The sequence below is a fragment of the Cloeon dipterum genome, chromosome 4, assembly GCF_949628265.1.
Source record: "Cloeon dipterum chromosome 4, ieCloDipt1.1, whole genome shotgun sequence".
Taxonomy (NCBI): Eukaryota; Metazoa; Arthropoda; class Insecta; order Ephemeroptera; family Baetidae; genus Cloeon; species Cloeon dipterum.
Genome location: NC_088789.1, coordinates 410,884 through 424,578, shown reverse-complemented (window position 1 = coordinate 424,578; position 13,695 = coordinate 410,884). Strand labels below are relative to the sequence as shown.

The 13,695-nt window shown below is 41.4% G+C and overlaps 1 protein-coding gene across 36 annotated transcripts in view; it reads left to right on the top strand.

Moving 5' to 3' along the window:
• The window catches only part of Glut1 (Glucose transporter 1), a 97,856-nt gene extending 85,231 nt beyond the window's left edge, over positions 1-12,625 (top strand). For 12 of the 36 annotated variants that reach the window (XM_065491362.1, XM_065491361.1, XM_065491360.1 and 9 more), the window contains 4 exons: positions 566-705; positions 1,425-1,454; positions 3,952-4,046; positions 8,028-12,625. In XM_065491362.1, coding sequence (XP_065347434.1) covers positions 566-705; positions 1,425-1,454; positions 3,952-4,046; positions 8,028-8,155 — 393 coding nt within the window. In that variant the 3' untranslated portion in view covers positions 8,156-12,625. Of the gene's footprint in view, positions 1-565; positions 706-1,424; positions 1,455-2,284; positions 3,874-3,931; positions 6,429-8,027 lie in introns of those variants that run through there. The other 24 variants (XM_065491370.1, XM_065491369.1, XM_065491366.1 and 21 more) reach the window with 22 other exon arrangements.
• The last annotated feature ends 1,070 nt before the right edge of the window (positions 12,626-13,695 follow it).

Sequence of the window (13,695 nt, the reverse complement as noted above, 5' to 3'; positions counted from 1 at the left end):
ACACTCGCGAAACTCTTAAAAACTGTCTTTGACAAAGCTTATGAGCAGATCAATCGATTCTTTAGGGTCTCGAATTAGATAAAGTGGATGTTTTTTCCGCCAAAAAGTCAAGCGCGACGTGCAAACTTTTTTCCCGCCAAAACAATAAGAACTTCTTTGTGAGAAGTGCGTATGCGTCAGAGCTGGCCTGATCTAACAAAGAAGGCATTCGTACAGCTGCGGTCTCTCTGCAAGTGCTCAAACCAGCTCTCACGCATGCGCAGTTCTCACATTCATATGATTTTGGCAAGAAAAAAGTTGTACTTGTGCTACGCGCACGTCGCGCTGGACTTTTTAGTGGGACAAAACATACGCTTTACCTAATTAGACCCTTCAAGAATCGATTTGTGTGCTTAGAAGCTCCGTCAAAGATGATCTGGCCCCCGGTGGTGTATTTAAATTCTCCTTATCATTCTTGAAATGTCTATCACACAAATCCCGTTTCCAAGCAAGGAGATTTGAAGGAGAATCGAATTTTACGGGCAAAAATAATTCTAATCCCGCCTTTGCCCTTGTTGTTTCGCAGACGGCACTGGAAAACTACACGTTTTTGCCATTCAGCGTGTTTCTTGCCATATTCTGGACCTTCACATACAAAAAGGTGCCTGAAACGAAGAACAAAACGTTCGAGGAGATCTTGGCTCTGTTCAGACAAGGCAATGGGAGGTAAGTCTGCCGACCGACTCGTCGATCGCTCACTCTCTCTCGCGTACCAAGCAATAATTCAAATTTACATAAAAATGAACATCTCTCTAATTGCAAATTACTGATTGATATTGGAGCCTGCCAAGCTCGAGCTGAATGAATTCACAGAGAAAGTTATAAAAAATAACCATCAGAGAAATTTATTTTGCGAGATTTTTGCCATAGGGAAGGATAGAATAAAGGTTTTGTTGAGATTATTATTAGAATTTTCTGTTACTTTTGATCCCAAGATAAACAACTCTTTACTGCATGAGTAATCGCAGAAAAATTTACTTTTTATGCTACACGCATAGAAAGTCGTGTTTAAAATTTGTCCATCACAAATAAATTCATTCACGGCTTTCTAGGCGTATATCGGTTATTTTCCCATGGAATGTTTATGTTTGTGGTTATAATTGTAATTTTTAATTCGGTGTGTAGATGTTATTTTTTAATAAAAAAGCAGCCGTGTCTTGATTTGGGTCGTGCTGCAAAGTGGCAATATATATTATTAAAATTATTCCTGTGTTTCTGAGGCTCCATATTTTTATCGTGGGCGGGGTGCAGGGCTGCTTGAAAGCCGCTCCTCGCCCTCCCCTCGGTTCTTTTGTATAGTAGTGTGTAAATATTATTACATAAAAAAATAATGTGTTTGATTTTTAACTGAGTGCATTTTTTCCTTTCATTTCCTTATCTAAAAGGGGCGGTCTACGGGAAAGTAGATTGTATGGGTGAGTACAATTGTTGCAATCCTGCTCTTTCCATTAATATATAATTCGACTTTTCCAGACAGATTTGATTATTTGTTCGTTTGTATTTTTGTGTCGCACGCTGTAGAATCTTTCTGCATGTAGATAGTCTATATATTCAGAGTCTGCCGCATGCCGAATAAATAAAAAAAAGAACAACAATCTCTCCATCCTTTCACTATTTTGCGATAATCTCTCACGACCATATTAGTCGATACTTCCGTTCGTTGGTTTGCTCCACGTTTGGTTTGTCAGTCTTTAGTTCCACATCAGCATTGAATTCACGAGGTCCGGCGGCCGCGACGCGGCCGCCTACTGTAACAATACCACTGAAATCACGGCTCAGTCGTTTTAAACAATCCGTAGAGACGAATTTATTTCTGATTGCTTGGCAAGTTTCACACGAGAAACGACACCATCTCGTATATACATATATTTAATTTGTGTGTTTAGCAAAAGGGCCGCGCGGGCCGTCGGGCCGCGTCCGGCACGCGCGACCGTGTCCGGCGCGCGGTCCGCGGCCGCCGCGGCCGCAGTAATTCAACAAGAGTCAATGCCACCTGTCTCTCTGTCTCTCTCTCACACACACCCCTCTCTTCAACCCCCAGCCCTGTGTACGTTGTCTTCTTAAATTTGGCCGGAAATTAACGAGAAAGCAGAGAATTCGCATTGCGCGCGGTCCTTTGACGCAATAAAACAGCCACTCTATGACCTAGCTATTTAAAAAAATACACGACACGCGTGTACGTGTGTGTCCAAGGACTGACATGTTTGTTTTTGAGTTGACATGGCCACTTGAACCTGGGTTGCAGGAGCACCGCCAGTAACGCAGTTAGCAAAGAAACTTTGGTGAGCGGAACCGAGGAGACCCCACTGTCCAATTCTTTTGCAAAACCCACTCCTGCCAAGACTGAGTTCAACACCAATTAGGCCGCGAGCTGTGTCGCCCACCCGCCCGCCCGCAGTGTGTGTGTGTGTGCCGCCCCGTGTGTCTCTCCTCCCCTGGCCTGCGCCCTCGATTTCGCGCGGCAGCGGTGTGCAGTTCGTCTCTGATCCATTTAACAGCACTTAGGACGCGCGTATTTTGTAGGCTAGCCAGTAGCCTGAAAGCTGCGTGACACCTTTTGCTTCTCAATTCAAATTTAAGGGATGAGAAAATACTTTTTATCAATTTTTTCATTTTTAATTAATTTTTAATGTAAATTTTTAGCAATTGTTTCATGGTAAGAAAAAAAATTGTTTTAATTAATCAAGCTAAAGGTATATAAATTTTCAAAAAGTAAAGAGGTTAATTTAAAATTTGCCAAAACCCTACATAAAGGACAGTCCATTCACCCTGTGATTTTTTTAAAATTATATTTTCCATGTTCAAAACTGTTTAAATTTAATTAATTTCAAATGTTTTTTCTATTACGATAATTAAAGCTCGTTCGTGAATTGAAATTGAATTAATTTTCGATTATTCTATAGCGAATTTTTGTGTTAATTTACCAGTTGGAATCCACCAATGGATGGTGCCAGTGGATTCTTTCGATTTTAAATTAACTTTGCGCTGCGATTGAAGACTTAATCCTGCTGATGTTCATTCTGCTTCTAAAATTATTTCTTTAGACGTGCTGAGAACGAAAATCAGTCCAGCCAATTGCAGTAGGAACGTCGGAAAATGTTTTTGGATTAAAAAATATTGGTTTTCACGATTCTACGGCGATTGGCATACACCGATTTTGGTTTTCAGCACCTCCAAAGAAAAGGTGCTGAGTGAAGATTGCACAGAGTGGCAGGAATGAGTCTCAAGTCGCAGTGGAAATGATTGAAAAAAATATCGAAATTTACAGTGGAGCCATCTGCTGGTGGCTTCGGACACTAAGCAACGCAACTGGTGAATTGAAATTTTACGACTACGACACATGAGAAAGATTTTGAAATGGTTCGTGATGATTTTCGACTGTTTTTATGGATTTTCAATTAATAAAACGATATTTATTTTGTAAAACTTTATTTTTTTATTAATTTTCCCGCTTGAAATTAATTTGAAGATCGAGTAAGATTAGGAAAAATTTATTGAATTATTTTAAGGAATCAAATTGCTGTAAAATGCACAGAAATTTAGTTTCAAAAATCTTTTAAAATTATCTAAATGTTGAAAAAAAAATTTTTAGTCTGAAAGCTCATACAAATTTAATACCATCCCTTGAACTGCTAGGAAAATAATTTTGGTATTTTTCCTCCGCAGTAAAAAGTGTCACGCAGGCATAGAAACAATTAATCTCAAAATGCTCAAAAATGTAAATTTCGCACACACGTTAGCTTTCCTTGTAAACTGAATTAGCTACACATAACAAGTGGGCAGAGTAATAAAGAAGCGTATCCCGTAGCTGTGTAAAGAAAGAAAGAAAAGAAGTTCCGCCGCGTGACAATGTTACTGTTCAATCTATTTTTACCTAGCTTACCCAAATTAGGTATGCTGAATCTTTTTCAGGAGCATGCTTAACTGTGTAAATGCGTTAGAGGAACGCATGATGCAGGCCGATCCCGGGGCCTCTATTTTTGACAGCAAGCCACTTCCTGACTCATGTAAGCATTGACCGAGTCGACTGTTTGCCACTTTCTCTCCTCAGTTACATTATATATATATCTATCTCAGTCTGTGTGCAATATTTGGCGAGTCGAGTCGCGGTCAGGCCGAGTGGAAACCCGGCTGTGGCCGCGGCACTTTCGACGCCCGACGGCAACTTTTGTATTCCGCATATATTACCGTTCAACCCGTGACGCAAATAGCAAACTATTACCAATCTTGTCACACTGTGTAACCCTGTATTCGTGTGTGTTTCCGCGGCTAACGCAAATAAGCTATTGACGCCTCGATTAGCCCGCATTTTTGCTCTCAGCTGTGTCCGTCTCTCTCGTATCATATACAGTTTTTTAGTTTTGCCTGCGTTTATCTCTCTCTCTCTCTTCCTCTTGCAAACTCAGCCTCTTTCTTCTTGTGTACCCTGTTTCACGCAGTGTTCCATGAAATGAAAGGAATAATAATCAAATGTAATATTCGGACGGATATAATCTCTGTAACATCAGCATGTCCGCGCATCTTTTGATTTGCATGATACATCGCAGAAAATCACTGTGCTTACCGAACGGAGTGTGGACGCCCGGCGCTTGGCTCTTGAGCGAAAACGTGCAGAAAAAGCTCGTCTTTCTCAGAGCCAGGCTCCGCGGTTATCATCCATTTCATTGCCATCAAAAAGCGCGATCGACTGGTCGAAAAGTCTCTCATATTAAAAACAAACAAATTTATATTCCTTTCTAATTTCTGATTTGATCATACACGCCCTGGTTTTCTTCAGTTCTGTGACCTTTGTCTGTTATTTTTAATTGTTTATGAGACCCAGTATTTTAGCTAGAGTGGATCTAAAGAAAATGGCGCAGACAGGCCAAAAAATTCATCGGTACTACTTAAAACTTAAATAAACATTTGTCAGAACAAACAAAATGAATAGATTTAGAGAAATCGGGGAGTACAGTTCTCATGATCTATCGCGCGAGCCTGGCAAGAAATTGAAAATCCTTCAGGATATTCAAAGGATCCAAGCCAGAAATTGGATATACGAGGATACCTTATGACATAGGCTGTTCAAAAGTATTTCTTCCGGATATCCTTTGATTATCCAAGCAAGAAGTTGGATATCCAAAGGACATCCGGGTATCCAATGGATATCCGAATGATATCCTTTGGATTATGATTATTTCATAGGGCGGATATCCTCGGATATCCAATTTCTTGCTGGGAGAAGGCGACAAGGTTATTCGGTCACGTGACGCGGTTGAGCATGCTGATTTTTTGCTGGCCTTCAGGATATCCCAAGGATATCTGGAAGATATAATTTTGAACAGGCTATGTCATAGGTGGATATCCTCGGAATAGATATCTCAAATTCTACTCATTTTTTGTTTTTTGGCTCTGACATTTTATTTGTCTGTCTGCATCACTTTCTTGGTTCACTTGAATTTTAGCACCTCCTGCCCCGCCCCCCGACTGCTCTACTGGTGCTCACAACCTAGGCCAGCTCTTCCAATTTCTCCACTCACTTGCCAATCGCTCTCTCACTCACGAGTAATTCTCTCTGCCATACTGATAATGGATATTTTTGCAGGGCATATATCCCAGTAAACGTGTAGCGTGCTTTAAGCATTGCATTCTAATTAATTCACACTGATGGGATTGAAGGTAATCACACGTTACTATACTTATATACCAATATTAAGTAAACCGCCAGACCTTATACGCAATATTGAATCTTTTGTGAATGTGTGTGTGTGGCACTCGTGTGAAAGCACATGCAGCTGATTAAGTGAAATTAACTACACCGCCATTCGAAAAGAGGTGGTGACCGATTGCGTAGAAGTGCCGCTAGCTGCTGAAGATCACGGCCAGGGTCTAGACAGATACCTGTTTAGGCCCCAAGAGCGATAGAATTATTTGCAGCTTGCAATCCCCACGAGAACTGGGACTTTTGGATTTCGACACAAATTTTAAGAAACATACAATCACGCTGAAAACGACGTGTTGCAGTTAGTTGATAGAATTTTGCTGGGCGGATTCAGTTTGAACGCTATACTTCCGAAAGCTGAGCCGTCTCTCACACAGATTAATAACACTTGCAGCTCTCACAGAAAAATACACCAAATTTCACAGAACACACACACAAACGCAATCCCCTGTATAACGCAACAGTGAGTCTGAAGGAAGAAGATTGATTATTCCAAATATTTTCGCACCAAAAACCATTCGAGCACTGGTACTTTTACTCATTTTCTGTTCTTCCCCCGATTTAATTATTTAATTCTTCTCATTTATTTCGTAATCACTCAAAACGACTCATTCAAATCAGACATAATAATTTCTTCATGCTCTCTATCAAATTAAAATGATGCACTTTCCAACGTAGTCGTAGTAAATCGTCCAAACGCGCTTCAGGACAGACGCGTTTCATTTGCACGGAAAATAGACCAGAAAAGTCGAAATTTAAATGTTCTCAAAAAGTAGAGCTTTGCCAGAAGAAAAGCGCATTTTTGTAAATCTGCAAAAACCACTCCTAACGTGGCACAGCCAGATTTCCAGATTTTCGTTCCGCATATTCATTTCTGCCTCGCATTTGGGCACACATGCTGCTGAAAACTTCACAACGCACCCCACAAAGAATTCGAAAGAAAAAAAACATTTAAATATAAAGTAGACGTCATGATTCATAGTTTTCTGTTTGAAGCTGTTCACAGATGGCACCACTGTCCACTTAAAGGTTTTTGGCAAAATCTGCTTGATGTTGGGTTCAATCCTGAGCTTGACATGAATTCAGAGTAAAATAGCCAGAAATTGCAAAAGGAAGTGCCATTTGTGAGTGGTATATTGGTTACAAAAATTTTAATTTATATCCATCTTATTTAGAATTGCTGGTAGAAAATCATGAGATTAATCAATTTAACACTTTCTGGCGGATGGCACCACTGTCAATTCTAAGATTTCAGACACTCACAAACCAGAGACTCTAGAAAGATATAAAGCTGGGTTCCATTGGTAGTTTGGGCAGGTACCTCTTGTTTCAAAAGCCACCAACAGACACCACCGGCTATTTTCAATTTTCGGACACTTGCACTGCGATCTTTTTATTTAATCTCGTTGCTATGCATTCTTTGAAAATTGAATTGATTGTTGTAGAAACGACAGAAAAGATCCTGAAAATTCTTTGTCTAAGGTTTCAAAAACAATTTTAGACACCAAATGAACTGTTTTCGCGTCAACATTTCGCAGCAACAGAATTGTATCTGAAATTAGAGCAGATCAAATATCCGGAATTTGTAAAAATTCCAGTGGTGCCAACTCATACCAGTTGCGAATCCACCGACGGATGGCGTCAGTGGTTACTTTCGGTTTTAATGAACTTCTGCTGCGATTTAAGACTCAATCCTTGTTCTGTGGATTCTGTTTCTGGAATTATATCTTTAGATGTGCTGAAAACATAAATCAGTCGAGCCATTTGCCATAGAAACGTAGGAAAATATTTTTTATTTCAAAAATAGTTTTCCACTATTCTACGGCGTTTGGCTTAACCGATTTTGGTTTACAGAACGTCAAAAGAAACCATTTTAAGTTAAGAAAGTACAGTGACGGGATTGAGTCTGAAATTGCAGTGAAAGTGACTTAAAATCCAAAGTATACACTGGCGTCATCTGTTGATGGCTTCGATCACTAAAAGGGCTTACGCAATTGGTGACTGTCGATGGCTTTTTAACACCAAAACTGAGGACTTTCCCCATTAAAGAGTCTCCAGCATTGTGATCTTACATCAGGCTAGAGTTTCTTCCGTTTGTGGTTTTTCCTCTGCCAGTGGCTCCATCTTGCCTTTTTGAAATCTGTTATTAAAATCTGTCAAAACAAGTGGAGGGGTGCGTTGGCGGCGGCGTGTGTGTCCGCGGCCTGCATGTGGGTGTGTTGTGTGCGCAGCGGCAGCGTCGCGGACCACGCAGAGACAGTCATTGTTGGTTCTGCTCGTTTTTCAGCTGTCTGCGAGCGCTCTTCTCGAGAGCTCGGCCAAAGTGCAGCACGCAGACCCCGAGCAGCCCGCCAAGCACGGTGCCGTTCGGCCGGGCTGGTTCCTCCCCCATCCTTCCGCACGCCGGCGGTCTGACATTCGGCGCCACCTCGACCACCTAGTCCCCCTCCCCTGCTGCACGCGGCGTCGATGCTGCTGCTGCTGTCGCCGCCGAGTCTCGAGACGCAGCTGCGCCAGCTGATCGCGCGCAGGAGCAAGGCCTGCGCCCAGTACCTGAGGAACAGCGTCAGACGTCGTCCTGCTCCCCCTCCCCTCCATCCCTGGACCACCGCCACGCTTGAATTCGCTGCTCAGCACCACCCCTCGACCTCGGCCGGCGCTCACATTCTGGCCGCCTGACGCACCGCAAAGAGAGAGAGAATCGGCCACACTGTGACGCCCCCCGACACACGAAAATACGCAGTTATTTTTACAAACGCGACGACGCACGTTATTATGTGTACTTGCTAAAAAAAGAGAAAACCACGTATATGGTATTATATAAAACGCTAGCTAAATCAAAACTCTAAAATCCGCTCACTGAAGCCATCCATTTGCTTGTAAACGAGGAAAACGACGATTTGTAAAAGACACGTCTTCAACGACAATCTAAAAACGAGAAACTTAAAAATCCGTTTTCATCTCACCCTGTTTTAGTTCTCTGTACACACACACACGCACAACATATTGTTTTGCCTCATACTGCTCTATAACATATGATTATTATGATTTGTATGCTCTATACACACACATCCTGTCCTATCTTGTTTTGAATTCTGTCAGACTCGGCATGTTTCGTGTTGAATTACATGCAAGAGAAAGAGAGAGACGAGAATTGAATGAGTACGCGGTATGCTGTGACAGCATTCGCGAAGACGATGTGAGTGGGTGTTTCATTTATATATATATATTAACAGAAGCATATATATAGTTGAAGTGAAAACCATTTAAAAATTTAAGAGAGAGGAGCCGCAAGCCGGCCCGCGCGACGTAAATTAGTCGTCTTTATAGTCTAATTTACGCGGATGTATAATATATTATTCTAATGGAATCTCACTGCCAAATATTTAAAACGGCGACGCTATTGGTGCGCTCCCGGCCGCCATCTTGGAGGCGGCGGCGGCGTCGCTCGAACGGTCATACACAACGTCGCAGCCGCGGACGCTGGCGACAAGCTCAATTTTTAAATTTAGAGAACACGAACAAAAGAAACTATAACCTACTGATCAAGGCTCGAGGAAAGGATTCAATTATTATGATTGTACGATAAAAAAAAAAAAACAAACACACACACACAAACACACACGACTCGTGTTAGTCTGTCTAGGTGACAAAAATGAGAAAATCAAAATTGAACAAACACATACACTTACACAACACAAGCAAAAATCTCTCTCTCTTTGGAAAAGGAACAGTAGCGCAGCGTTGAGCGAAATATATTAATATAAAGGATTTATAGACACTCACGTATATACATACATACTTATATTGTTTGCATATGCAACAGAGGTGTACACTGTCTGTTATGATTTGGCTTCGCAGTAGAACACAGGCCGAAGACGCGAGCAGTCTGCGCGGCGGCGGCGGCGGCGAGGAGCCGCTGGTGGCGCCTGTGTACTGCGTCAGGGCCCGATGGCGCTTTCCACGCATTCCCGGCGGAGGGCCGTGCGGATGAACCACCACCCCCACCACCCAGCACCGACCCCACTCGTCGACATGGACCAAAGTGAATTACCAGCACACTAGTAGTGACTAATCCGACACGATAATAAATTTAAACGAACTGTGCGGCACAGCCGAGACTTGCTGAGAGACACGCAGTGTGCGCGCGCGACCAGTGACTGATTTGTGGAAAGAAAGTTTGCTCATAAACACGAATGGTTTCTTACTTAAACTGCGATCGGTAGCGAACTCGATGATATACATTATAGCAGTGCATCTAAAAGGGAAAATCTAAAATTAATTAATCTAACAAAAACACTCTCACACTGACACAGCAAGGAAAACAAATTGCCTTCTTAAAAAATACACTACACCTAACCAGACACTTTAACAATTTCGTTCGATTCGTAAGGACGGTGCCACCAGCACCACCACGCAAGAAGTGCCGGTTCGCCATCCTTACTCGTCACTCTTCTGCGCGGAGGGTGAGCAAAAAATTAGTCACACAAATTAGCTTGTAATTAGAGTACTTGTATTCAGAGTCACGAAGATTATCAAACCGACGCGCAGATCCACGCCCTTATCTTTTCTCAAGTTAAATGCGTTTTCGTTAGGGGTTCTGTGTTGCAATAATTCAAGCAATCCGCGTCGCAGTTGGTGTCAAACCAAAGCGCATGAGTTGATCCACAACATAAGTTGAAACCGTGACCGCGGGAACCGGTGTCTGCCTGTCTGGGAAGAAAACTACAGCTGGAGCAGGCGACACTAGAGACATCTAGCGAGATCACTCACACAGTTCGAGCAGTCACGTGACTCAATCCCATCATCTCATTGGCTAATAAGAGTAGGCACGCACATCTCTTCTTGCTTCTCGCTTCCACTCCCACTCCCTCCAAGCAGTGGAGCGCATGTCACACTCCTCAGAGTGGGGCGCAATTGCAAGAGGAGGGAGAAGCAGGAAACGAAAAAGCCTGCTCTAAACCAATGGAATCACGGGATTGAGTCACGTGAATGCTCAAACTGCATATGCTTCTCGGGAAGATGTCTCTACTGTCGCATGCTCCAGCGGTAGCCTTCTTTCTAGACACATTTGAAACGCGAATTTCTCTGTTGTTTTATTTCCTGCGGTCATGGTTTTGACATATGTTGTAGATCAGCTCGTGCTCTTTCGTTTGACCCCAATTGCGACGCGATTGCTTCATTAATTCCAACACAGAGCCCCTAACCAAAAACTCATTTAACATTGGAAAGGATATTGAAGTGGATCTGCGCGTCTGTCCGCCAATCCGCGCGACTCTGAATATAAGGACTGTACTTGTAATCACCGCGCTGATTTACCGGTCGAAATGCTCATTACAGAAAAACTTTTAAACCGCGAGTATTATGAATTAAAATTATTATTCTTACTGTAACGCGACAAACGAGTGTAAATAGAGGCAAAAGAAGGAGCGGCGGACTCGCCTCCCCGACGTTTATATCAATCCAATGCATAATTACTAATTATTTAAGATTTCTCAACTAACGGTGAAGAAAGTTTTTAATAGATTCACACTCACACAGGGGAGTTATTGACACACAAACACACACACACACACTTACACGACACACACACACACACACGAGACACAGAGTATAGGGCAAATGCTAGACAAGAGTAGCGATCGAAAAAAGATTTCTGGGACTGTCACACACAAAACACACACACACGCGTCTCTCGACATCCGTGACCATGCACACACACACACTCACACACACATACATACACACACCGTAATTTCACGTGCGTCTCTTACTTATCGGTTTCGAAGACACGAAGAAAAGAAAAAAACGTAAATACACACAAAGAAACTCTCTCGCTCTACTACACTGTAGGATTGCTGCTCTCTATCTCAAATCAAAATTCGGTATAGAAAAAGGATAAAAAAGGCTTGTTGCAACCGAGGCGTAGACTCTGCACACACACCCACGTCTTTTTTGTAGAGTAACTAAAAAAATTGTTTCTCTCTTAAGTGCAAACGTGAAATGGACGAAGAGTTGAGAACAAAAAAGCTGCACACGGAATATGCAATGGGACAAAATATAATTCTAAATGTAAATATACAGATATATATGCGAACTGCTGCCTGTTTTTTGAGGTAAAATGGTGATGATTATGAATGGTAGGGGTTAAAATGATATATATGCGACAAAAGATCATGCGATGATTCTGTGTTTCGATTGTTGTTGTTCTTTTTTAATTTATAGATGATGTATGTATGCCACTAAGGATATAAATAATAATTATTCTATCTAGTTCTTGTATAGAACCAAACTTTTAGAAGTCAAAAATTTTAGACGAAAGGAGCAGATTATTAAACTAACACTAAGAACATAAAAAACTTTTTGGGAGTACGGACTACGTTCCTCTCTAGTTGAAAAACGCAAGAAAAATCCAAAAAACGATGATCACCTGGGCTTCTTGTAAAATATTCTTACATTTGACGAGTTTCCTTCGAAAAAAAGAGTAAAAGAACAAACCAAAACATCCAGCAATTACCGCAAAGAAAAACAACTCTGACACACGAAAAGATTAAGAAAACGTTTACACACACACTATAGTTAAATTAACTATCGTTTTGGTATTATCGTTTTGGACAGGGCCCGCGGCGAAAGGCGCCAAAGTGCGCGCATTTCCAAAAGGCAATGGTGCATTTTGTTACTCGCGCCATTCGATCCAAGTTGTTCGCGGTTTCGGCTCAAACGTTCTCCAATGTGACGGGTTCTGTCAATTTTATTAGCTGTTGCGCGAAGAAAAGTGTTAATCGAAAAAACCAATAAACTGCTCTGTTGGTATGTTAAGAGTTGAATGGAAAATCTGTAAGTTCCATGAATGCAATAAAATTCTATCTCTATAAAAAATCAAAATTGCCCCTTCTTTCCTTTTCTCAAACACCCATTTTCTTAATTTTTACTCAGGTTATTGAAATAGAAAGCTCAATAAAGAATTGTTTTCTTTCAAATCAGGTTGAGTCCTGAATACTATGATTAAATTTTGACAAGGAAGACTCGAAGTACAGGTTGAGAGTTGCAATTTTTGATAACGCAGCGTTTTATACATTTTGGTCTACGGTTTGAAATTAGGCTGATCAGGAGGGTTGCTATGATATCATCATGGAGATTCACCAGTTTCTGCGCAGGTGGAGAAGAAAAACAGGTAAATTTATTGAAAACAAAGTAATGATAAATAAAGGAGTAGCATTATCACCAAACTTTAAATTCGGAAATGAATGTTCGAATCAAAGGAAAAGTGATGAAATCATTAATTTATTCGATTTATTCCAAAAATTTATCACGAAATCAGTAATAATGCTAATTAACTTCGAATGGCCAGTCTGTGCTGGCTGCTCACTCTTGGACGTCATTTTGCCTCATTTTGGTCATACTCTCTTCTGATGCTTTCGAGGTCCTCGTCATATGTTTCTTTTGAGCTGTCCACGTGCTTCCGACTGGCGTGCAATCTCCGCTTTGATCGCAGTTTCCAGCAATTTAAATTAATGACCTCGACGTACGACAAAACTCCCCTTTCTTCTTCCATCATCTTCAGGGTTTGGACCGATTACACCTCTGGATATATGCTACTGAACTGAATCGGTGAGAGTGACTGCAAGAAAAAAACACAACTATATTGTTTTCTGTTTGCCCCAACATGATTTTTTATGGTTTAACAACACGTTTGTATATTAATATTACTTGAGACTTGTGTGTTTTTAACATCATGATACAAAACTAGATATCACACAAATTTGGAGAGGATTCTCATGTATGTATAGATCTAGGTTCTAGCCAGTAGAGACTACTGCTCAAACAGTGGGGAGCATGAAATGGGAGACATAGAAGCAACTTCCAACCACTCATTCATCTCACCTTGAAAATAAACAGTCATGGGCCGTATTTCTGATACTCAAACCACGCGTCAAAATCTCCAGAAAAAAATG